At 43.0% G+C, this 25,836-nt stretch overlaps 2 protein-coding genes across 5 annotated transcripts; both read right to left on the bottom strand.

The window, feature by feature from the left end:
- Positions 1-42: 42 nt before the first annotated feature.
- On the bottom strand, positions 43-16,449 carry C8H1orf52 (chromosome 8 C1orf52 homolog). 4 transcript variants are annotated; one of them, XR_004308112.1, is made up of 9 exons: positions 16,141-16,448; positions 15,846-16,053; positions 15,146-15,222; positions 13,530-13,784; positions 8,407-9,352; positions 5,148-5,335; positions 3,580-3,724; positions 701-809; positions 43-324 (listed from the first exon to the last, which is right to left on the bottom strand). XR_004308112.1 is itself a non-coding variant. In XM_032446094.1 (4 exons), exons 1-4 carry the CDS (start codon positions 16,399-16,401, stop codon positions 9,338-9,340), a joined length of 561 nt encoding a protein of 186 aa, XP_032301985.1. In that variant the 5' UTR covers positions 16,402-16,449; the 3' UTR covers positions 8,113-9,337. The 4 variants fall into 4 exon arrangements, 2 of the variants coding, with proteins under 2 accessions (XP_032301985.1, XP_015725797.1); XR_004308111.1 differs by lacking the exon at positions 13,530-13,784 and having other exon boundaries at positions 16,141-16,449; XM_032446094.1 differs by lacking the exons at positions 43-324; positions 701-809; positions 3,580-3,724; positions 5,148-5,335; positions 13,530-13,784 and having other exon boundaries at positions 8,113-9,352; positions 16,141-16,449.
- A 2,793-nt stretch (positions 16,450-19,242) lies between these two features.
- On the bottom strand, positions 19,243-24,810 carry BCL10 (BCL10 immune signaling adaptor). The gene is made up of 3 exons (XM_015870181.2): positions 24,557-24,810; positions 20,734-21,022; positions 19,243-19,679 (listed from the first exon to the last, which is right to left on the bottom strand). The coding sequence occupies exons 1-3, from the start codon at positions 24,632-24,634 to the stop codon at positions 19,312-19,314; spliced, it is 735 nt and encodes a 244-aa protein (XP_015725667.1). The 5' UTR covers positions 24,635-24,810; the 3' UTR covers positions 19,243-19,311.
- Between the last annotated feature and the right edge of the window lie 1,026 nt (positions 24,811-25,836).

Here is a 25,836-nt window from a genome sequence, read left to right as displayed (position 1 = left end):
TCTGGCAGCGATGTTCCTGCTGTGGCAGGGTTTGGAGCCAAGTGAGCTTTAAGGGCCCTACCGACCCAAACCATTCTGTAATTATGTGATTTAATGACTGTTGAAATCAAATGCCTAAAGAAAAAACTTAGATTCAAATTTCGAGTCGTGACTCCCTGAGGAGTCCCAGCAGCAGTGATCCCATCCCATACACGGGCAGCATTAGGAGAGCTCCAGAGCTCCATTCGACCTCAGTCACACAGGTTGCAGAACCTCAGGAGTGTGAAGGCACCTCTGGGGCTCTGACCCAGTCCATCCCTTTGCCCATCCTCACACGTGTCTTGCCTGTGGAAACAAAAGAAAACTCGGCATCACTGTTTTTTTCTATGCTGCCTCACGCAGTATTTTCTTCGTGTTCCATATGGTTTAGATGTTTAAACATTTCCACGTTTCCTCCCTGCAGTAGGCACACAGGAACTGGCCCAGGGAAAAGCTGCCAACGGTTGGGTCTATAAACACAGTTTGATCCGTATCTTTGAAAACTGTTTCCATTCCAAGCAATGGTTACAAAGCACTTCTTCTTGTTGGCAGCTGGATTTTTGTATTTTTTTAAAATCCCCGTGCATCCTGTATTTGCCCAATGGAGTTGGCATTGATCACACACACACGCACGAAAAAACCCTGCAGATAAAATAACATTAAGGATCCAGCTGGAACTCACTTGAGCCAGTGCAGCAGGAGTCAAAGCCCAGCTTTTGTTTTCAGCTCAGTCCATTTTGTTCCGGAGCTGCAGAGCACACAGTGCAGAACGTGATTCGCTTCAGCAGGCCCTGTACAGAATGTGAAAGTGACTTCAGTGGGATGGGAACAGAGCTTGCACCAACATGAAGAGTTCTCACTGGGACACTGACAAACATTCAGGACTGGTTAAACACAGTGAGACTATAAACAAATAGCAGGCTGCGTATTTCTGTACATGAAAAAAGGTTTTCAACAGTTTTGTTTGTTTGTTTTCTATCACCAGAGCAAGATTTTGCTAATCAATACAATCTCTGAGCACTCCAGTTACTGAAAACGTCTGCTTTCCTGATATCCAAATGGACTGAAGCAGCAGTTCCATGAAATCTTACCAGCCCCACCTGCCGCTAATGGCAGCCTGCATTATCTCCATCCTATAGAGCAGCTGATCTGTACGTGCAGACATTGCTCCGGCCATCTGCATCTTTGTTACCCCCAGACCTATTTTGGATCAGCCAGAAGAGGCATTCCTGTGGCTCCCAGGCTTGTGATACAGTGGTTTATCTTCTTGCAAGGACAAACCAGGACACCAATCCATTTGTATTCTAGACCTGAGTAGCCTTCTAGACTAGAGGCCAGACAAAACCAAAGATGTTCATTACCAAAATGGCTCCACCATTGACTCCCTGGTCTCTGGCTCGACTTGCAGTTGGTGGTGCACTATTTAAAAGCAAATTTTAGACTTCTAGAGCAGCCAAGTATTTGGCTCAGACCACTGACTCCCTCCTCAAGCACATCCTTGCCAAAAATCTCCTTAATACAAAAGTGCATTAAGAGATTCCATACTCAGCACAGGTTCTGGCTGGAAGCCACCAACTGCTGGATGCTCCCAGGAAGACAAGGTCAGCCCACCCTGTGACGCTTCTGCACCACTAACAGTCTGCTTGCCCTGTTAAGCTAAATTTAAAATTAAACAGGAAATGATTTTAAACATGATTCAAATAAGTAGTGTGATGGAAATATTTCAGTTCATAGCTGAGTTAGGCAGCTGGAGTATTCATGGCTCTCTCTTCCGCAATTTATTCAAACAGAAATACGTCAGAAGCTCATGCTCTTTTTTGTATCCCGCACTTAGTTTTTTGTGTTAGTGTTTGTCTTTTAGGAAACATACACCAGCCTCCCTGTGAGATTTTCAAAGCATGACACTGAACTTCAGCGCTGTCATTACCACCTCTGCAATCTTACAGCATGAGAGTGCTACTGCAGGATGCCAGTCTCCCTGAAGATACGCTAAAAATACCAAAGTATTTTGGCTAACAGGAAGCCAAGGCATCACCCACACAGTAAAAATAGTAGGTGTAATGACCATCATCATCACAGCCTTCTCCTAACATGGAGACAAAACCAGCAGATCAGTGACATTCCATGTGGGCTGAAGTGAATGTTAACACTGAAGATGAGAATGTCGTATGATTGGGCAAAAGATAAACTAACTCAAATTTATGCTTCAAACATTAGAAGAGCCTCTTCAAAGGAACTTAAAATACCAAATAACCATTCTCTATTTTATCCTACATGCTTCTGGCCTGGATCACATTTGTAAGTCACAGGAAAGCATTTCCCTGCTGGTTCTGCCCAGGGAAGAACAAAATTCTCAGCAATGTGCTGTCACAAAGTCATTGCCATCATTCGGTTTCTCACAGTATGTTTGTGTTAGCCCAAATTTAGAAACTCATCTCCTAAATAGCCAGAGCCATGAAGGTGCTGAGCTGTGACCTGGAGCAGTACCTGTTCACACTGAGCAGGAGCACAGGACAGGCAGGCAGACCCTCAGCACCGCTGGGTGCACCTATCATTAATGCTGCTACACAGTGTCCTAAAACTGCTGCACACGTATTAATTAAAGTCCTGCAAAACTTAGTAAGTAAGAAAAATATCCTGAATGGTTTTCAGTACAGACTGGGAGAACACATTTAATGAACACATTCTGGGGAGAACCTCCTTTCTTGAAGTTCCTTTCTTTCATTTCTATCATTAGAAATAGTAATTGTTATTCAATCATCAGCCTCAGAACTCTGCATGTCAACTCTGACTGAAGCGTAAAGGGTCCAAATGCTGTAAAAAGAAAAGCCAATATTTAAGAGAAATGGAAAGGTCCATAAATTGGAACACAGATCCTTTTAAAGAAGTTTGTGTTGTGCTCAAAAATCTGTAGTTATAATCTCCAGTTTTAAGCAACTGTGCTGTTTATGTTGGCTTTCATATTTCAAAGTAATTTTATCATTCAGAAAAAACAAAAACAAAAACACCTTTATGCATTTGCATATGTGATTGTTTCATCATCGCTACCCTGTATGCTGCAAAGCCACAAAATGAGAAAGAAAAAAAAAAGCCAGAGAAACCCTGTGGAGTTTTATATGTGAACCACTCTCCTTTGTCTCCCCACTGTGTGTGTAGCAAAGGGAGCAGACAGCGAAGCTGGTGGTAAGAAGTGATTACTAAGAAGTCCATGCATGCGTTAGTGCTCTCAGACTGTTTGTTTGCAGAACAGAAGCACCACTTCAGTAGGGTGACTGAAAACGAGAAAAGTAGATGAATCCTGGGCTTGGTTGTCTTGTGTTTTTTTTTTTTACTTATATCCTTGTATGCCCTGGATTGTACCTACCAAGTGGAATGGAGCAAACCTGTGTTTCACAGGAGAAAAAACTTTCCCTCTTTAGGCCAGCCACAATGAAGCACATGTTTTGACCTGATGGGCTTTCTTGACTTGTAAAGAGCAATCCAGCAAAGATGAGTACTTGATCCCACTGGCTCAGGAAGGGAAATTCCCTCATTTGCAGGCCTGCCAGGGTTGCTGCTTACCATCTGCTGACAGCTCGCTCCCAGCTCTCCTTCAGCACTGTGATAACATGAAAGGCAGTCACACAGCAGCTTTTGGGGAGGTACTATGGCCAAGCTTCTTTTAATTCTTTGTGTCTCTTATAATATTCTTTCTTCGGCTTCACCCCTGGAAGACACAATAGCATCCAAGAAAACTGAGGTGAAAAAATACATTTCTAATCTAATCTGTGCTCCTTTAATCACAAATCTTTTCTGCTCATGTTCAGGCTGATCTAGTTTGAAATGTTTTTATCAACAAGCCAACTAGCCATGCAGATAGGAGGTATTTCTAAACACATAAACCTAAGGTTGGTCAGCTGTTCTGTCAGTCCTGGCTCAGGGGACATGTCAGTATAGTGCTTACCTGCACTATGTGCCCCTTCGCTTATCTCACTTGCAGAAGACTGTGCTGTCCCACCCTGTCTAGGCATGGCTCAGTGGGCTATTTTGAATTAAACTTGGCAAAATTTGTCTGACTCAAAGTGCACTGCAAGGCCTGAGCCATAACAGCTCAGCGTGGCCCTGCTCTGGGCCACAAGCTCTTGCCTCCTGACACTGATGTTATCAGCAGACATGGGCATCGCACTTGGCCCAAAATCACCTCTGTGCTTGAAATCTTTGTCTTTGTCCATGGTTGCTACCAAAAACGGTTCCTGAGATGGGAAGTGCTGACAGCCACCCTGCCCCTCATCCCAAGCAGCAGGCATCCTATGGCACAAACATATCTGAAATGCCACCTTATCTTCCTTGAGGTGGAGTGTGCATTACAGAGTGACACGTCAGCAGGCAGCACCAGACTGAGGGGCAGCTGTGAGGAAACAGGCTTTTTCCAAAAGCAGCAACAAGGAGGGGAAAATAGATGTCAGTGACTGTTCTTTGAAAAGCATTTATGGAAAAGGTGGTATGTAGTAACTGTCTAAAATCACATAGTAATTACATAGTATACTACATCTATACTGAAAAAGCCTCGCTAAGCCTGTGGTTAGAAGGCAGTAGTCACCATCAGGCAGCAGTGCACATGTGCATAGCAGTATAGCTTACATCTGATAGCATAATATTCTTGTAAAATGTGTTGTGTGGAGAGGGGTGCATGTGACTCCCATTTGAGGATGTGACATGAAGCCCACAGCGTGGCCCTGTGAAGATCTCTTCCCATCCCGCACTGCCTGTGGCAGTCCTACAGCAAACCGACTGCTGGTCCATCCTGTATGGCTCCCTCCCACATTCTAAGAACACTACCTGGGCAATAAAACAGATATTTAAGTGTAATCTAATCTGTCAAATCATTTTAAAACAATTTGTTTTGAAATATTTTCTGAGTGGGAGCAGAAAGTCTATGCATCTCAGGTAATTTCAAGTACATGGGAAGGTTTCTGTGCTTCCTATAGCTGGCCCTCACGGTAAGGGTACTCACTGGAGGAGGTCTGTTATTGAGAAGTGTGAGCTATTGAAAATATTCAAAATATTTACATTCTTTAGTGGATAGAAGCACTACTTTATCCTAATCTCCTCTCTAATTGCTCCTATCTCCAACCATGGCACAGCCTCACCTGGTAACCCCCGCAGCTCCACAGTGCAGAACAACAGTGGCCGTTCTGACAGTGCACAGTTACTAGCTTACATCCATGCTGCAAATTAGATTGTTCCTTCTTTGATCTTCCTCCAACCTCTCTTCTTATCACAAAAACCTTGTTGCCTAAATCCCATATTCTTCTGCAGAATAAAGAACCAGCAATACCTAAAAATCCAAGAATTTAAAATTAGACTACTGAGCTTTTTACGTTTATCTGTACGATCTGAAAATGTTTGATCTTGTTTTTCAATCTGTTCTTGGGCAGGTTTAACTTTGCCTGTTTCCAAGCATTGGTTTTATGCTCCAAAACATCACGTGCAAGGTCATTTTCAGTGTTCTCCCAGCTTTGCCAAATTCCCCTGTTTATATAGAAAAGAAGCAAAACTAAACAGGATATGGTAAGTGTAAAAACAGAATTTGCATGGGAGGGACAAGGACTGAGGGAAGTCTGAAACTAAAATTACTCCAACTAACTCGCTTTTTTGAAACGATGTCTCCAAGGTGACAGAAAGCCCTTTATTGTGAGGTTTCTCATTCGTCTTGAACAGTTGCCAGGGTTTTGATCTCATTTTTACTTTTGAAGACCTGAAGTTACCTCCCTTCTCCTCAAAATAAAAACCTCCAACCAAAAACAACAAAACAGATTTCAACCACGTAGAGGCTTCTATCTTCACGAACAACAACAAAGAAAGCTCAGCTCCCACTGCAAAGCTGCCAGTTTTAACATCATTTGGAATAGGACTCTACCCAGCATGTTCTAACCATGCGTGCGGACTATCAGGTATCTTGGCTATGGAACCTGCTCAGACCCCACTATATCAGCAGCTCTCCTGAGCTGCCATGGTGCCATGTAGGCAGGGCCCTGCCTGGGCAGTGGCTGGCAGATCAGCAGCTGCAGGCCTGGGAAGGGAAACATCAGCTACACTCACAGACACGTGCACGCTGCCCGCACAACAACAATGTATTTCAGCTGTGCTGCTGGAGCACTATGTTAAGAAGTCATCAAACTGTAGTCATTAGAGACAGGACAGTGCTGCCAGGCAAGAGAGTCAGCATTGAAGTATTGATTTCTTGTGCACAGGCAGAAGCAGCAGTGTCTCCAGTTGCTGCTGCTTGAGTCCTGCAAGAGACTGAAATGGAGTGCACCAAGCAGAGGACACTAATGCACCATCATTCTTCCCCCATCTGTCTACGGTCTCAGATAACATATGTCAGGTATCTCTGCTTCTGTAATGCAGGGTACTCCCCAGAATCCTCTTGACAAATTCATTGTCATTTGCCAAGTCATGCCAGCATGCAGCATTTAGGAAGCTTACCACAAAAGGCACACAGAGCATCAAATAAAAGATGAGTGATGGATTCCTGTCTGATTCCACTTCAAAGCAAGGAGTGCCGGGTGATTTGTCTAATGAGAACACCGAGCATCACCCCTGTATTTCTGTATGAAAAATACCTCCCTTCTCTGCTTGGAAATAGGAGACACAAAAGGGAAGCTCCAAAGGTCAGCAGGGGTGAGCCTCCCAGTAATCACACAACTACGATAATGCAAACCTCTGCATCTCAAGCACTTTTTAGGACATCTGTCATGCTGGCTTATACTCTCACTGCCTGATTTGCATACAAAATGGATATTTTGGAAGCACATTCACAAGCGTTACCTGAAACAGTTTTTCTTTGCCTACCAGCAAAGAGCATCTGGAAACGATCAGTCTCTTCACCTTGCCCAACTGTCCTCAGGGAGAAATTAATCTTTAAGACAACTGTATTGCAAATAAAAAGTTTTTGCAAGCTTGCTGGATTCAGATGCTACAAGCTTGCCTGAGAAGAAAGGACTAGGAGAGAAAAGGGATCCATTCTTTCAAGGAATAAAAGATAACACAAATCACTTTCCTTACTCTACTGTTAGACATGTAACAAGGCTTCAGCCCCTATCACAGACCAGGTGCTCAGTGCCATAGCCCTGTCAGTGAGTTCACATTTCATTTGCTTCATATACAGCTGGTTTTCCATGGCCTGTATTGGGATGCACACATAACTAAGCTTCATATATGCATATAAACTGCTGCAGCAATGAATGGCATGTCTAAGGAGAAATGCTACTGTACCAGGTACAACGGATAAGCAAGGATAAGTGCTTAAACTTACTCTAGTTTTCATTCTTCACCAACTCCTCCCCATTCCCCCCCCCCCCCCCCAGCATTAACAGAGGAAAAACAAAACAAAACAAAAAAAAAAAACCAAAAAAAAACAAACAAAAACCAAACAACTAAGGCAAGGGAAAATCTAAGTTTAGAAGGAAGCATTGGCTCACTACCAAAAGCATAAAGCTCGGACCCAATCTGAATACAGTTGTGTTTGTCTCAGCAAGGCTTATTTTGGGCAGTGAGGCTTGTCCTGCAGATGCTGCTGCCCACACAGCAGGCTGTAGCAGCAGGAGCTTTCTGGCTGGGGTTAGTAGTGCACTTTTGAGGTGACCCTCCCCATTGCCCTGGCAGCATGTGCTTTGGTTTTCAGAGTGCATCAGCTGCATCCTTTCTCGATGAAGCCCAAAGCAGAAGATGCACTCTAGGAGTTCCTTTAATGCACTCCAGCTGTGGCTGGCTGGTGGGGCAAAGCAGAGTTAGCCTGCAGTGTTGTTTCATATTACAGACTCTCTCTTATTGTGCCAAATGACTTACTAATGTAAATGTAGCCACAGATTGAAAAGCATCCTGTAGCATGGTATCAGAAATAGAATTAAAGTGGTTATACCACATATAGCTTCCCAACGACCCTATAGTAGCATTGACTAGGAGGATCAGTAAACCTGCTTTTATTCTGCAGTAAAAACAGAAGAGCTACTTAATTAACAAATAAAACTCCTACGCAATGTAACCGTGGAAAATAAACAGCTTTTCAAGACAGAACTGACCTTCTGAAATGAATTAACAAGTACCAGGAGAGACAGTTTCCCTACAGCTTTTATTTCTGGTCCTTAATGTTTAAGCATAATATAAACACAGCACTGATGGAAAATGCTATAGTGTTACATAGGAATTAGTTCTGTAACAAAATGTGATAGCTCTTTAGGAGGAATTCTGTGGAACACTATAAAATTGTGTAGGACATTTGAAGAATGAGAAGGAAAAACAGAAACCAAAGTCAGCACAACATCCCCTCTGTAAAAATGACTGCTCTGTTTGAGTTCCTCCATGTTTCCTGCTGAAGGCTGGATTTCAGAGCACTCAGTGTCTCACCTGTGTCACATCCAGCAGCAGACCATGTAGGCATGCATGGAGCTATAGTTCAAGTGAAGCTTCCAGCCACCACAGGGTAATTCAACTCATGGCCCTTTGCCTTTATGCACATCTCATCACATCAGGTGTTTCCACAGCAAACAAAATAATTAATTTCCAGCTTTGTATGGAGCCAAAAATCCTCTGAAAAATTAAATGAGGTCTTTTAATTAAAAACCTAAGCACATACGGTTTGTCAGTTCTTAGGATCTCCATTTCTTGTCTTGTATAAATGGCAGTTTCTCTTCACTATTTCTGCAGACTTCAAGAAGAAAAAGAGTTGCTTTTAAGGGCTACTCTGTCAGTAAATTATAGGGCATATCTGCATTCAGTCCTGGCTACTTATCCAGGTACAGCAGCAATGCAGTCCTCAGCAGAAAACTGCTCCAAGGGAACACGGATACTATGCTTTACTCGTTTGTTTTGACCACAAAAATGCCCTCAGGAGCTGTATCTTTTGCTAGAATTCTGTCAGTGGACTTAGAACCTTTATTTGACATAGGAATTACATTTTCTTTGGCTATGTTACAACTAGAGAACTGAGAAAAACTTGAGACAAATAACTCCTATATATATATATATATATAATTTGATAACTCCAAATTTCATCCTCAGCCACTTACATCTGTGATTATTATATAGGAATCCCACTCTGTAAATACAAGGCCATAAGCCACAGAGTTACTTCAGTGGGTTTTATTCCTCCCAAAACGTAGAAGAAAGGAGTTACCTCTCTTATTCTTCTGCACGTTTGTGTTGATTCCTACTAATGCATTAACAGAGCTGCTGACGATGTCTGCTGTATTGCTGTCTTCCAGAGAAATGCTATTTTCCAGCACAGACTCCCATGGGAAATGGGGCAGGTGGGCTGGTTGGCCTCCATGTGCCAGCCTTATTTCTGCAAGTACTATGAAAGAAGGAAGGAGGGAAAAAAAAAACCAAAAAAACAGAATCTTTAAAGAATGATGTAAAACTTCTGCTTCAAGCTCATGTTACAAACATGCCTGTTTTTCTTTGAAAAGCAAGAAGCTTATGACTGTATGGAAAAATTGGGTAGGTAGAACTTTTCAAAGCCAGTTCTGCCTCACTTTCTTACTTCCAAGTAACAAACCCTCTTTTTCATTTTTTTTCATTTTTTTTTTAAATTATTATTATTAAAACGTGGAAAAAGAGTGCAAAAAAACATGAAACAAGCACATTGGGTATGTGCAGTAATGAGGTAGTACAGCACATTAATACAGCCATGATGCCAGCAGTTAGCAAAAGCTCCCTCTACTGGATATGTACCTACATAGAGACGTAGAAAAATTTAAGTATGTGAGAAGCAAGCAGTATTTTGTTACTATGTCAGATGATGGCAATATAGTTTATTTAAACTGGCATGGAGATACAGTATATTTACAGCCATGTGATGGTGCACCAAGGTTCCTGTGTGAATACAGCACTTACAAGTCACTAATTGCAAGCAAACCTCAGAGCTCGTACAAAAATCTGTTCCTAGCTATCACACAGCACGCCTGCAAGCAAGCTTTTGTTTTCAGGCACACCAATGTTATAACTACATTAAGTTACCAGTGTTTGAAACATTTCAGACATACATACAGCTCTTAGTCACACAAGATACAATTCTATCAACTCATCAAGGCATGTCAGAAAATTTCAACAACAGTGGCCCACACTCTGCTTCCCAAAAGAAAGGCTCACAATTGCTTTTGCTTTGAGTCTGCTGCAGGTTGGTTTGTTTGGAGGAGAGGGTAAACCTGCTTTTATTCTGCAGTAAAAACAGAAGAGCTGTGTCCTCTGGTAAGTCCTGTGGTTTTGCTTCCTCTCTCCATTAACTCCTTCCCAGAGTTACTCTGTGTTAATCCATATACAGGGATGAATAAGGTGGGAGAAGCTAAGCAAAGGGAAGGGAGATCAGTGTTGTTAGAAGGCAGCAAAGCACAAAGCACTCATGTTGTTGCTCACAGCCACGGCAGAGCAAAGGTGTGATTAATCTTTTGAAGCTATCAAGATGAAAGCATTCTAAAGATGAAGGGCACTTCATCTTCTAAATGAAGAGTGCTGATAAAAGTATTTGATAAGGACCAAAAATGCTTATCTCTATTCATTGAATTCACTGCATTCTTTTGTCAATCCAGCCCCACAGGTCCCAGCTTCCCTGAAAATTCCAGATTCTTCATAGTGCCCTGAAGAAAATAGTTCAAAGGGACCAGCAGTAAAAACCCATTCCAATCCGTGGTGCAACTTCCCTTTCCTAGTCCAACGGATCTAAGCCCACATGTCTACCAAGGACACAAATTCAGCAGACTCCAATGAATACCAGGTTGATCCCTCTGATCTATGATACCTCAGGGACTTAAAAGAAGAACTAGCTCACTAGAATCCTCATTGCTCTGTTATTTCCACTACTTCTTGGTTCCTCATCATAAGACTTAACCAGCTCTGACAAAAGAATTCACTGCAATCAGAAGGTTCGTGTCAAGAATCATTTACTGGGGTTCCCATTTCTCACTGGAAGGTTCCTGAGCAACCAAACCATGGCATTTCTCTTGGTAATTTTCTGTATTTTGTCAACCACTTGTGCAGGGAAATTCTACTTTTGTTTAAGTCTTCAAACTTTAACTAATACACAGAATGCAGAGCTGCTCTCCGCCTCTCACTGTATCACCTCTTAAGCCTGACTTTAGCCAGAAAACATTGCTGGCAGGAATGCAATTATATCCTTACTAAAGTGTCTCCCTTTGCTGAGGGGTTTTCTAAACATATCTCATTCAGAATTTTAAGGAGTTGGTTTATCTGTGACATTAAGCTGCTACATTCTTTCAGCACATTGCTCCACTCTCACATTAAACTTACACCCAAATGTCTGTGTCGGTATTTAAGGGGCTGAGTGACCCAAGCTAAAACAGAAATTGTCACAGAAGCCTTTTAAGCAAAAGAAAACCCAAACTGTATCCTGCTGGTGAGCAAAAGCATTACACCTTTTAATCTGAATTCTGCCATGATTTTGCAAGATGAGCAAACTGGCAAACGAGCTTCCTGTCATCAGAGAAAGAGCAGCCAGCCTCACACAGCTCCCGTTTCCTCTCCTTCACTGATTACAGATTCAAGATAAATTTCCCTTTGTGGAACACACTGCATTTCACAGGATTCAATTTCAGATTGGCAGACTGAAGCTTATCGCAAAGCATTTGTAAATGAATCCGTCCTTCGATAGCGTTAGCATGCATCATGCTTCCGCATAGGAACAAGCAGACCAACAGGGTGATGCCTTGCAGCAATCTCTCCATCAGCACCGCTCAGTGGAAGCATTACCTGCCATGGGGGCCGTTATCTGAAACAGCTGTAGTCTTATACTGACTTGAATTTTCCTCCCCCAGATCACCTTGCCTTTCTTGGAAATCTATATTATATAGCTGCTATTATGACAGAATCTAGGGTGTTCAGTGCAAACAAATTGCCTTCCAGCCACCAGTTTTCTACTCTTGACAAATTTTTAAAGAGAATTCAGATCAAACTTGTAGGGATTTTTACTGCCTTCTCCTCCCCTCCACTCCCTCCTCCTTCCACATCATGATCATCGTCACATTTGATTCATCATAAAAACAGTGCAAGTGGTCAGTTAATAGCAGGCTGATTTCAAAGCCAATATTCCACATGTGTAAGCAGAGGTGTATGTTCCCTGTCACCGTCTCCTCTGGAAAGACAATCCAGGACAAACCGTTCTCTAGGCAGACATTTTTGAGCTATCAGTTCAAGTTTAGTAAGCGCTCACTCATGCATTTCCCAGATCCTGTTGCACAGTGGAGGCAAACTATTAGCAGCCCAAACCATGCTCTGCTCTTCATCTTCTCATCTTTTTCTCTTCAACTTTTGAAACAAACTAGAAAAGCTTCTCATTGCTCATATCTTCACACTTACCTCATCTCCTTTTTTTTTTTTTTAAACTGTGTCGTTACCATTTTCATCCTGTTCTGGGAATCAGCATCACTCCTACTCATCCAAAAAGAGCACTGAGAATAGCCTCTTTTTCCTCTGCACGTGTTGGATGCACTCTACAAGGTTTGCTGTGACATCCTCCCTGGAACATGGACATCTTCAAGGAACCTGAATGGCAGCTGGTAACTGCAGCCTCACAGTGCTTTGTATCATTTATACTTCATTTGTAATTCTGACCTGGAAGCCCAACCCCAGATGAGTACAATAATTTAGTTTATCACCATTTCTTCTTAGAAGCATTGTAGGGTATCTGAGTAAGACTTCACTGATCCCCACATAAATCAGTGTGCTTTCTCTCCTTCTCTTCCTCTCCTGGCTACCAGCAGCGTTCTATCCAGCCCAACACAAACAGCCTCTTTGCACCAGATACAGATGCTGTGCTTTTCTCCTTCCAGAGCCAGTACTGCTCAGTACGTACCATACTATCAAAGCAGGTCACTAGAAACAGAACTGTCAGTGCAAGGTTTCTGGGCTGTAGCTCCACAGACTTAACTTCCAAATGCCTCTCATTCTTCTGAATTTCAGAATCAGAATTCCCCTTTAGGACCTTAGCCTCCCCTGGGAAGTCTGCAGTTTGCTTTACAACTCACTGAGGATAAAACTTTCTTTTAGACAATCTCAGTTACTCAGAAAAAACACCCAGGTTGTTGTCTCTGAGCACAGAAAGGTCAGCCCCCTCCCTGCTCTCCGCTTCATTGTAGGCTCTGCCTGCTTCGTGAACAGCAATATTAGAACTTCCCAGGACTCAAGCATCTCCACCAATAAAACTCATCCAGCAAAAGAATGAGTTCACCTGTATACCTCCGTTTCAGATGAGCTTTCTCACTGCCTTATTTCAGATGTCTTAAGAAGACAAACAGTTGCCTTTGCCACATATCCTGAATAGGGATGCTGCCATAGTCCTTGTTTACAACGATGTTTCCCTAAGTCTGTAAATAACTCAATTGATCATTCTTCTCTCTGATTAGACATGCTGCTTTTCTCCTTGGAAACTGAGTATACAACTGCATTAGACTGCATTAGCTTCAAGACAACCAAAGACCAAGTATATTATATAATCTGAAAACAAAAGGAGCCATTACCATGCTAACTTCCTGAGCTACCACCAGAAAGGCAGGGCACACAATGTGAGGATAAAAGACTTCTTGGCCATGGCTACTGTGGGAATGCAACCTATTTCCAGAGCTGGTGACATTAATCTTCAGCTGTAACACGCTTTGAGCAGCACTTCAGCAGCAGACAGGCTTACTGCTGTGAGTCTTGAATAAGGCAGCCCGCTGAATCCCACACCTTGTGTCAGATCCTTCCAATTTCAGCCATCTACTGCATTCTCAGCACTAGATTTCAGAAGATACAGAAAACAGATCAGAGGAAGCATTTTCATTCAGAGACACTGAATTCAAACACATCAGGAAAAACAAAATTCCTTTCTCTACAAACAAAGCTCAAACCATTTGATCACAAAGAGTAGCTCATGACAACCATAAACTCAAGTAGATGATTGAGGCTGCATATACTCACTAATCACAAATACACATTTCTGAGGTTAAAAGAATATTTTTTTTAAAGATCACTTTACAAAATGTGAATATTAAATATACATATGGGTATAAAATCTACCAAATTCAAGCTAGCTCAGAACAGAAGGAAAAACGTAATACATCAACTTGCACTGATTGCTTAACCATGTAAACCCGCACCAGTAGGCAGACCTCAGTGCAGATTTCTAAGGCGGAGATGCTTCAGCTGACAATAAACCTCTTTCCCCTCAAAGCCCACTGCTACTTTTTCATATACAGACTCCAAATTCCATGTGGCAGTTTAGCACAAATGCAGTATGCACTGGCTTGAATACTGTGACAAGCTTCACTAGCATTAGCTACATTAGTAAATATAATCTGACAGTAAAGGTTCTGTCACAGCTTTATCTTGATATTTTTCATGTGCGCATCTAGTTGCTATTTCCAGTTTTTGGAAGAATACATTAAATGCTTCACTTCTTCTATCAGCTTCACATTTCACTGACATAGAATAAATAGTATCACAATGATTTATCTAACATTAAACTCCACTTTTAGGTCAATATTCCAGTTTGCAGTTATGTATTTATTACAATCAAAACCCTGAGGATTGTTGAGTCTTCAGAAACACAGCACCAAAATGCATACAGCACAGAATTCATTGCTCCCACTCAACAGGCGTGCAGTGCAACATTGCGATGTTTTAAAATGTAGTTTTATTCCAGTGACTATCTGCAGTCTTTACATAAATTTCAAAACAGCATCATTCAAACAAACCACAGTACGATACTTAAAGAATCCTTAGTATACGCTCCTTTATAAAAGGTTTTGACACAATGGAAAAATCAGACAAGAAAGGCTCACGCTACCAGGTTTCTTGATAAACAAAATACCATTGAATCCTGTACCCATGAGCAGAAGTCTCCATAGCAATGTCTTAAGACACCTCTTTAAATAAACAGGTTGAAATTTTGTTTAGCAGACACATATAGTTTCCACCATAACACTGTCCATTAAGTTTTGTGCTTTCCAAAAAGCAAGCAAACTTCTGAAATAAAATTCCCTACCCGACAGGAGAGAGAAATTCGGTAAACACGTATTTGTTCCACATTCCAGGAGAGAAATACAAGTTCATTTCAATACTCATTACACTAAAACCAAGCATATTCTGCTTATACCTTCTTCCTCTTCATCTTCTCCCCAGAGTCTAGTTTCCGTTTCTTAGTGTAAGCTGGTTCATCATCTTTTTCATCATCTTTAAACAAAAGACAGAATTACTTTAAATCAGAAACGCCGTATTTTTGTGTAGAAGATCATCTTCATCCCTAAACAACTGACTCAGCCACATCTGAGATGCCTGGAAAAAAGGCACACTAACTAACAGTGTGCTCATTTTCAGAACATGGATGCTATGTGGTCAGAACAGAAATGTTTTGTTGTTTTAACATAGCTCAGCTTGGCTTTGTTACGGTAGATGCTGTGTAGTACCTGCTCCAAAAAAGGACTGTTTTAGTAGATAAGATAAAAACCTAGAAAATATGTTTTAGAAGCAGAAACTAACGTTAAAGTTAACAGGGGAGGAAATTAAGAAAATTTAATTCTCAGAAAGTGTCGACTTATTGGCACAGGCTGCCCATGGAGGTGGCGGAGTCACCATCTCTGGAGGCATTTGAAAAACATGGAGATGTGGCACGGAGGGACATGGTTAATGGACACAGTGGGGACGGGTCAGCGGTCAAACTACAGTGATCTCAGTGGTCTTTCCACACTTGATGCTTCTGCAATTCTAATTAAGGCTGCGTGCTACAGGATACCCTGCAGGTGGGCACCAACCCGGCCGGCAGCCCCAGCAGCAGCAGCTCCCCCCACCTGCCCTACCTGACACCGTGTGCTCCTCCTCCTCCTCAGGAAGGAACCTGGCTCTGCCTGCAGGCCGCGGCGCGTCGTCGCCGTTGTCCTCGTAGATGTTGGACCATTTGATGGCCATGTCGACGGCGGGGGCCGGCGGAGGTTTCTTCTCGGGCGGGCTGTACACCTCGGGCGGCGGTACGGCGTTCGTCTTCCACGCCTTAAACTCCTTGGGCGGCTGCGGGAGAGAGCAAAGAAGCGGTCAGCCCCACGTGCCGGACCTCAAAGCCGGCGGGCATCCCGGGGCAGTACCCACGGGCCGTACCTCCTCGGGCGCCCGCAGGACGCGGCTCTCCCAGTCGATCTGCTTGTTGAGCGGGTTGTAGAGGAAGGCGGGCGGCTGGGACACCTTCCGGAACAGCTCGTCCGGCGGCGGCAGCTTCGGCCGGCTCCCCGGGCTGCTCCCCGCCGCCGTGCCGGCTCCCGCCTGCCGCTCCTCGGCCGAGGCCTCGTCGGGCTCCGAGTCGGAGCTGGAGCTGCCGTAGGCCGCGAAGTATCCCAGCGGGTCCTCTCCCTCCGCCGCCATGGCGGGGCTGCGCGAATCGCCGCCCGCACGGAAACCGGCCCCGCGCCGAAGGTTCCGCCCGTCGGCCCCGGGACACAGGGGTGGAAATAACTGAGCTTTCTGCATTCGCACTTGAGTAGCGAGCGTTCAACCCCAGTAAGTTGGGGCTTTTTATTTTTTAATATATTAAAAAAAAGAAAAAAAGATAATCGATTTAAAGAGAATTAGACATGAAACTGAGACAACCTCCGTTTCTCTTTTTCACATCTGTGAGCTTCGATAGAGAGAATAGAGAGAATCCACATTGCCCTCAGCCTCCAGGCAGTACCTGGCTTCAGGCAGGTAAAGCTCCCAACACCACATCCAGCTCTGGGGCACCTCCACCACCATCAGCTTGTGGCTGCTGTCAGCAGCACGCAGGCAGTGAGGCCCCACACCCAGCCTTGGAAAGCATGAGGTACCTCCCAGCACTCTTAACACTATTCATTCCTACTCTCAGGTTAGCAATACTAGCCACTAACCACAGGCAGCGTATGTCAGCAGACAAGGTCTTCACTTCACATGTGCTCTCCCTACACAGGGCTCTCCTAGGCAGTCCTACCCACACAGGTGTTTCACGTTGTCACTCTTTCCACCAGAGATAACTTCTCCTTCAAGAGAACAAAAGCCTCTCACGCATACAAAACCAAAACCACCCACCCAGGTACTGGCACGAGTTACTCTGAGATCCTCTTAGAACCTACAATTTTAATAAAGGCCAACAGGAAAACAAGCAAATATACAAAAGAATTTATTCAAAAAGTTGTGTTAAAAATATTTCATTTAAAAAAATGCCCATTATAAACATTAACAAGATAATACATTCATTTAAAGTCTCAGGTTAAGAGGCTCCCTTGCAGGAGCACTCCCCTCACGGGCAGGCCTGCTGCTCACTGTGCAGCACTGCAGGCAGCACACGCTGTGTGTTCTGATGTACAACTGCAAGACAGTTTCCACTGTTTGCTAAAGCCCTCTCCCCATTTACAAGAACCCAAGTCTAAGCTTCCAAGGAAGTGAAAATAATAAGAAAAAAAAAGTTTGAGAGCACATATGCGACTCTTCAAGTGGTACACAGCAACCAAACGGACACCTAGACACGATCCTTTAGGGATCCTGAGTATGTACAACTGCAGTACAAGTTAAGGAAGGAAAGACTTGCACCTATCCTCAATTTCATGTTAGAGAACAAGATTTTACTTATATTTAGTTAATTAAATCCCAGAGTGCCATCTGTACTGATGAGTTTCACTTAGAATCATTTTCACCACCTTGAACGTCCTCAGATGTTTACAAGAAAGACAAGGATTTTATAAATACATGAACAGAAGCTCACATTTTAACAAATGTAAGATATTCACATACTGAATATAGACTGCAATTGAACGCTGCAGTTTATTTTCACCTACTCCTGAAAGCAAAGCAAACATGAAACGAAAGTTTACAGACTATACTGAGGTCCTGCAGAAGGCCTGTCTCCACAAAAGGAGAACACAACTCAGGTATATTACCTGGCTTTTGTCTTGAATGGAATTACACAGCTGTATGAAAACCGAAAGAATTTAAAGCCAGAGACACAAAACTTATCTTTTGATATACTGAAAGCATCACTTTGTAGTGCAGCATTACAGGACACAACTACACATTTCCAAGGAAGAGTTTGTCTTTGCCTAGTAATTTTAAAACGGTTAAAACAGAGTGAGAGAGGAATATTGCATTATATCATGTTAAGAAATACGAGAACCTTCCCATGATCAAAGAGTTTAAATGCCTTCAGTTCTAAACAATTCAAAACGTAAACGTGTCTGTGTTGAAGAGCAGGTATCTTAAGTGCAACACTTCCAAGAATCTCTCAGTTAAGGACACTTTCTTGCCACAAGACTCCTGTACTCGCCCAGTGAGACAAAACACACAAGCCTCAGTCCTTAACAGCATTATACAATAACACTTCCCGACAGCCCACATGAGTTTACAGCGGTTTACTTTCCTTTTTAAAAATTAATGAGAATTTGTATTTAAAGTGCATCTCAAATCACAAATTTCTAAATTGCATACAATAATAACATGCCAGGGCTTGTGGGTGTAAACTTGCTAGCTCAAAATCACTTTGATATTGAACACCTTTGAATTTACTGGCAGGACAAAGGAAATCCAGAAAATTAAGAGCCGTCTTGCGAATAAGCATAGCTACAGATTTAGCCAGATCATTTTAGTTTTTTTCTTTTTTCCCCAGATGAAAATACTTTTTTGCAAATTACACAGAAATATGGAGGACACATTAATTTAGCACATGAATTTAAGCTTTTCTGCATGTGAGCTTAAGCTTTTAGTTCAGCATGTTACTTTCCAACACTCAATGCTTTCCTTAACCACCCCCTTGCTTTTTCACTCACCACAGAAACATGAAGAAAAATGCATTTGTTATTACTACTCTGTAGCTGCAGCTTAAGTACCTGCAACTAAATGCTGTATCTTAAATATACTGGTTTAAAAACAAAGCAAACAACAACAACAAAAAAGGAGAACAAAAAATACCCAACTTTTGCTGGTGTAGGACCATAATTAAAAAAAAAAACCAAACAACCAAACTCTTTAGGAAAAACAAAATCAAGCAGCCAGAGTCATTTTAAAAAAAACAAAACAAAAAAAAAAAAAAAAAAAAAAAAAAAAAAAAAAAAAAAAAAAACCAAAAAATTTTTAAAAAAAAAAAAAAAAAAAAAAAAAAAAAAAAAAAAAAAAAAAAAAACAAAAAAACCCCAGACTCTTTAAAAACATCAAATAGCATCAATTGTTTCCTCTGATTACCCAGATTAACTGTCTGAAAACTTTTTTTTTAATCCTTAAAAGACTGAAACTCAGTTTCAGTAGCCTCTGGATGAACAGACAGATGTCAGTTCACTGTGGATGAAGAGAACGTGATCTTAAAGGCAAAAAGCAATTGTCACTGGAACTGGTACACGGTTCCTGCTGTTCTGACTGAAGCTCTGGAGGGAGAGGGGGTGCACCAGGGTCTCCAGGGCCTGGAAGGGTGACTGACAAAACTGCACTCTCAGCACTCCCCATCTCTGCAACAGGTAGATTCATTGAATGAAGAGAGACAGCAGACATAAACGCAGCAGTGCTATAATCTTCTTCTGGATTGTGCATCTGAGTAGATTCTTTGTCTTTCGTTTTATCAAAAAAATTGGATTCATCAGAATATGATCTAGAAAGATTATTTGTTCCCCCATACAGTGAGGTCATACAAGTGCTGCAACTTAGACCTGGAACAAAGAGCAGAGAACAAAATCAATGACAGTAGGATGCATCCTTTAAGTTGTGCTCTGAGTTAGCACTGGTAAAACTGTCATTAAAGATCATCTGGGTGTACTTTTAGCAGATTGTCCTCCTCATCTTACCTGTGACATTCCAATAGTCACATCAAATTGGAAAATACAAGCAGATCATCTAGTCAACCATATGAAAGTTTTCCCCTGTATCAGCTACTAGTTAATAATGGTGCACTGTAATTGAAGCTCTGCTCTAGCAAGTCACTCCAGCCCTCTGACCTACCTTTGGATAGAATATTCTCACCACATTCTTCAAACCAGCTTTTGAAAAGCTTCAGCTGCACGGTTCTACTTCAAAGTAAACTGCATTTGACAACTGCTACACTTAAAGCCAGACAAAAATTCAGGTCTTTCATCTCTGGAGTTAAAAATATACTTTCTTCCTTCTTATTTATTTATGGGTGTGGAAGAGGAAGTAAGGGTTTTGGTTTAGAAGCTTCATACTTTCTTTTTCTGCCTTCAAATGTGAGTACATACAGCTACTTAAGTTTTCTGTGTCAACAAAACTTCTGTCTATACGAAGCAACAGATTAACAGTCTAATTTTAAGTTCTGAGATGGGAGGCAAGAAGGAGAATTCCCCCTCGTATTGTGTTTGCAGACTTATCTTCTGCTAAGATGCAAAGTTGAACAAAACCAAAGCATCCTGCCAGTGCAGCAAGTAGCTTGAACAGAAATGCAAGATGGAAGATAAACACCTATTCTGAGTTCTGAATTAGAACCTTGTGGAAAGTAAAACTGAAGCGTGAAACAAACTTATTCATTAGAACAACACATAACACAGTTGTTTCCTGAGTTTGTTTTCTGATTTGTTATTTACTGCACATTCAGATAATAAAGAAGTAAAGCTAGCAATATATACACCCAGGATTTTAAACTGAAAATAATGAAATAATCTGTAATAAGGAACACACAACTGTGGGACTTTTGTTTCACAGCTCCTCAAAGTGAAACTTCTACCTTACAGTACATTATTATAAACTTCTCACCTTTGAGAGCTTCAAGTTTTTCATTTTTGACTTTCAACACTATGTCAGTTATCTTTTGTAACAGAAAGTTTTGTGTTCTTTCTCGCCTGATGGATTCCACCAAAGCATCCAGTCCCTTTGGATTCTCTGCTAAGTAGTCCAATAACTTCCCAGTTTTTTTCCTACTAGAAGATCGAGAAGAGATCTCTTCTGTGTCTTCTCTAGTGAGAATTTTCTTTGAACGCAGGTAATCAAAGTGTCTCTCAGCTATAATTTTGTCACACAAGTAAGGCCGCATCCTCTCTAAAGCCTGAAAAACAAAACCAACTGACATTAGTCAATCTTTCAATTTATTTAGAAGCTACACTGAAAATCTCTGTGATTTACAGGTTAATAAAACAGTTTAAAGATGCCACCATGTTATTCAGCAGAGAATTTTCTCCATGCATCTATTTTAAAAGGAAAAAAGAAGTTTTCCTAAAGCATTCTTGATTTTCCTGAGTGGCCTAAGAAGTTTTAATGCATGTTAACCAATGGAGGCAAACACTAAAAATACTTCACTACATCTGTGTTTATCACATTCCAGAACTGTCACTAAACAAAATGAAAACAATTAGACCAATGAAACACAATAGCAACCACTCATTTTGTCTACATTGTCACATCTCTACACCATTTGTATCCAAGAGACACAGCAGTAGCATTGCTATTATCAATGTTCTCTGTAGGTTGAGTAAACCCAGTCTCAGAGCAACAGTATGAATATACTTACTGTTTAAAAGTTGCATTAGACAACTTGGGCACACAGGTTCACCTGCAGATTACTGGTATCCACAATACATGCCCCTCCTTCAACAGACGTACCTACTTCAAACAGACTGACTGGCTTCTTTTTGCCTGTACCCATCTGCTTTCTGTCGGCTTAAGACTTTATACCAAACACCCGGAGCAACCTGCACAGCCCTTATGTGTGGTACCAATCCATGGGAATGAGCACAACTCTAATGACTGGCCAAAGCAAAATGGCGCTACCCCCTACAGCATAACTTCAGCTAACAAGTGTCAACTATTGCTTAACTCATTTCTATAACCAGCAAAGAGAAGAGAAGGGGGGAAAAAAGATGCAAGTCTACCCCTGGGAGGGGATTGCACCCAAGGCCTAAGAAGCCCAGCAGGCAGCCAGTTGCTACTGGGCAAGGTGAAGCAGAGCCCTCCTCTGAGCACAGAACTGAAGTGCCACTAAGAACCTTTGGGCACCGTAACACCTCATATGGATCCCCACCACACACAGAGCATGGTTTCCCAGGAACAATCTTTTGTTACCATATTCAATGACAACACAAATACCAATTTATTTCAAAGGTAATTGACAGGACCAATGTTACTATTTTGAATTCCCCTTTGGAAGATCACGTGCCTTCTCTTATAAGGAAGAATTTATTCACACACGTAGCAGAACATAAAGCAACCTTTGTTTACCTTGCTCATAGGGTTCACACAACCACAAGCACCTTCAAAATAGAGATTATATTCCTCTTATTTTAATCAGTACGTTAACTTCAAAACAGAACTAATGCCTCGTTCCCAACTCTGATTTCAAGAACCAATCCACTACTCTATGAAGATGAGTCACAAATGATACCTTTTTGCTTGAAAAACAGGCTTTCATTTTACATAATACTACAGAACTGGCAGTTTCCCTTGCCAACAGTTTTCACTGTAATGAAATACACAAGCCAGATCCGCTAGCTGAAAGTTGCCAGTGTGAAAGAAAACCTCCTTCCATCAAATTTTCCTCATTTAATTCAAAGAAAAAGCAATTTGAGAGCTAGAAGTGGGGAAAAAAGCTTTACATACAAGTGGTGAAAGAAACAATCATGGCTTTTTCCTGAAGAAAACCTCCTCCAGCTTGTTGAGATTACATTATATGAAAACAACGTGAAAGAGACTCTTTGCTTTACTTGTGCACTGATGAGCAGGGAAGGTTTTTGGAGCAAACTGCCATAGTCAGACTGAATTCAATGTGAAACCAGAGCATAACAGTGCGGCTGGAGACGGGTGGCTCCTTCAGGCTCCGGGCACGCAGCAGCTGTAGCTGTCCCTACGTGTTTTCTGAGCCTGGTAGTGAGAGGATCCAGTTCCACAACTGGATGATGACTTGATCCAGCTTCCTGTGCTGGACAGGGCACTGGCCTAACTGACTTGGTAAGAACAGAGAAGGGCAGCACTGCTGTATCCACCTGCTCTGCAACACGCCTCAAGTGTCCAACTGCAGCAAGCTGTGCTACAAATACTGCCTGCAACACTGATTTTTTCCACTTCTCGTACCACTTCCTACCACCATGAGGGATCGATCAACAAACTCTGAGACACGAGAGTCAGTAAAATCTTCAGTATTAGAAGTATAAAGCAAGTTGTTACTCAAAAGAAGAGTACTGTGTTTTGACTAACACCTTCCTGTACCATGCCTTACACTACACGATGTGCATCAGTTCTGAATTTCCCTGACTGTCCACGCAGGTGAGCAGTTTGTAAGGAACAGAAAGAGTCAACACAGAAGAACAGGAGCTTTAAAAACCCGTTCCTATATCAGTGTTCTTGCATGTCTCACTGCCTTCTTCCCAGATCTCCAACATTAGATTCCACCCTTTGTAATTTCTCCTTTAAACAAGTCTACCCTAGATCTCTGTAAGAGCCTTCTGAGGTACACTGTCATATAAGACATGTGGGATTTCTGATGGTGCAACTTTTCTATCTCACAGATCATTGTGCAGAAAAGGGTGTAAGACTCCTGTGACAGTCTGGGCAGTTGCTTTAAGTCTTCTTTGATGTGACAAAATGGTAGGGAGAAGGTATCAGGAGCCTGGCTAAAAGTTTAAATGTTAGTTTAAATTTTATTACAGCTGTGCTCTCACAACAGTTAAGCTGGATCTGTTCTGATATCCTAACTGCCCTGTGAGCCACTTAATCTAGTTGAGAGCTGGACAAGCAGCTGTTTCTTTTGTTATGCTCACACACGCCTGCCCTGCAAGCTCTGAACATCGCTGTGCTGCCTGCATGAAGAAAGACCAGCACCTGGCCTGGTCCACAGCTCACATGAGTGTGCCTGATCAGAGGTACCTGAACAACTTCGGAGCAACCAAGCGAGCACATAACAAAGCAGCAATGAACCTCCCTGATAGGAGAGTCTCTAGAGTCAGATTTACTGTATTGCATTTTGGTGCTAAAATTGAAGTTCTCTCTTACTACATATCAGCCTTCCATCAAGTCCTCCAATTACTATATGGGATGCAAGATTAGAGGCTGAAGGGATACTGATGGACTGCTGGGAGAAGAAACCGTGAACTCAGTCACTAACACAGATCAATTTAAACGAGCCTGTATGCATGACGTGATATGTAAGTAGGTCCTGCCTTCATCTTTTGTGTTGTTGCGGCATCAACCGGATGCTGCCTATTGCACTTGGAGGCTCCACAGAAGCAAGCAGTAACTCGAAAAACACGCCTCACAACCTATGACACAGCATTTAAAGGAAAAGCTGTGCACATAAAACTGTTAAGAAACTAAGCTAAGCTCTGTCCTTGCAACCACCTGCCGATACCGCCTTAACTACCCGCACTTCTACTCTACCCTAAGACGGACGGAGAGCGGCGGGGCTCTGGGGAAGAGCCCGGCCCTGGGAAGTTCCGCGTGTCTGGAGGCTGCTCCGCCCCCTTCATTCCGCCCCATTCCGCCCTGCTGCCCGCCGGGGAACTCCGCGCTGCGAGGCGCCCCCCGCCCGCTCTAACGGCGCTTCCACCTCCCACCGCACCGGCTCCCGCCCGCCGTCCGGCCCGGCACTCGCCTCCTTCTTCACGTCGGCCATCTCGTCTTCCGTCAACGGCCGCCCGACAGCGCTCGAGGCCGGGCCGGAGCCGTCCATGGCGGAACCGCTCCGAACGAACCGCTGCGGAAGCCGCCCCCGGTACCACTTCCGAGCTGCGCCCCGCCCGCCGGGCCACGAGGAAGGCACGCGGCCGACCCGCCCACCGGGTGGGTTGTGCCGGGGCTGGTTCAACCCTCAGCCCGTGAGCTCCGTGTCCCTCAGTGTCACAGCGGGTCATGCTCCAGGTGCTTTGCTCCGCTGGCTTATTCATAAGCACGTTCCATAGCAAACATCCCGCCCAGAACGCTTTAAAAGTACAGCAATACTCGCTGTTCTGATGTCCGTAGAGCTGGGTGTTAAAATTGCAGCCCCAGACAGGGCAAACTTGTGCTTTGAGATCGTCTGGAGCTGCCCACAAGGTGCTGTGGCACTGCTGAGCTGAGGCAGGTGTCCCCCAGCTCCCCACTCCCACATTGGTCATTAGCTGAACATCTTCCAGCTCCTCTTCAGATGAAATTCTGCTGAAGACCTTGATGTCTGTACAACAGTTCTAACAAAAATAGCTGCTGCACACCCTGAAGTTCAGATATTATTAACCCCACTCAGTTAGAGGTGCAGTTCAAAGCCACGCAGCACCTGAAGAGCTGGGATTCTGGATCTGGGATTCTGGATCTGTGCACCACAGTGGCCAGCATGGGGCAAGCTGGAAGGAAGTAACTGTGGGCAGAAAACTCAGTAATAGAATAGATTTGAGCAGATTTACTGCCAATAAAACTGGAATTAAAAGCCCAGCAGCCGGAACGAGACTGCTTTCAGTATGATGCTCATTTCAGGAGGTTAGCATCAATTCAATACTGATACATGAGTCTCAATGAGGAGAGAAATAGAGAGCTCTTTTATTGAAGGGAGGTGGGAAGATTTCAGACACTGCACTGGTTTATATATTCATGTACATACGCACGTTTAGAAGACATTTTCAAGTCAGACAAGTTTCAGATACTGCTTACAACGTCGCACTGTTCTAAGTGCTCACACAGGGGCCCCTGCAAGCTCTGTAGCACTATTGGATTGTGAGAGGAGGCCACTGGGCTCTGCAGCACCATGGCTGGCTGCTGATTCCTCCCCTTCTGCCCGCACTGATCTGCCTCTCCCCAGGCAGCCTCACTGCAGAGCAGGGCCTCTCCCTGGGTGCTTCATGTTCCACAGCAGCGCTGCCCAAGTGAGGAAGAAAGCTTCCAGGCATTGGGAAAGACTTTGGT

This window comes from Coturnix japonica, chromosome 8, assembly GCF_001577835.2.
Source record: "Coturnix japonica isolate 7356 chromosome 8, Coturnix japonica 2.1, whole genome shotgun sequence".
Classification (NCBI taxonomy): Eukaryota; Metazoa; Chordata; class Aves; order Galliformes; family Phasianidae; genus Coturnix; species Coturnix japonica.
Note: the sequence above shows the minus strand (reverse complement) of the source record. Positions and strands in the feature narration are given on the sequence as shown.

Coding starts and splice junctions, on each gene's coding strand:
- C8H1orf52 (XM_032446094.1), bottom strand. CDS start 16,401: ATGGCGGCGGAGGGAGAGGACCCGCTGGGATACTTCGCGGCCTACGGC. Junction 16,054..16,140: donor TCCTGCGGGCGCCCGAGGAG/GTACGGCCCGTG, acceptor TCTCTCCCGCAG/CCGCCCAAGGAGTTTAAGGC. Junction 15,223..15,845: donor GGAGGAGCACACGGTGTCAG/GTAGGGCAGGTG, acceptor TTTTGTTTAAAG/ATGATGAAAAAGATGATGAA.
- BCL10 (XM_015870181.2), bottom strand. CDS start 24,634: ATGGACGGCTCCGGCCCGGCCTCGAGCGCTGTCGGGCGGCCGTTGACG. Junction 21,023..24,556: donor TGGCCGACGTGAAGAAGGAG/GCGAGTGCCGGG, acceptor TTTGTTTTTCAG/GCTTTAGAGAGGATGCGGCC. Junction 19,680..20,733: donor AAAACTTGAAGCTCTCAAAG/GTGAGAAGTTTA, acceptor TCTTTGTTCCAG/GTCTAAGTTGCAGCACTTGT.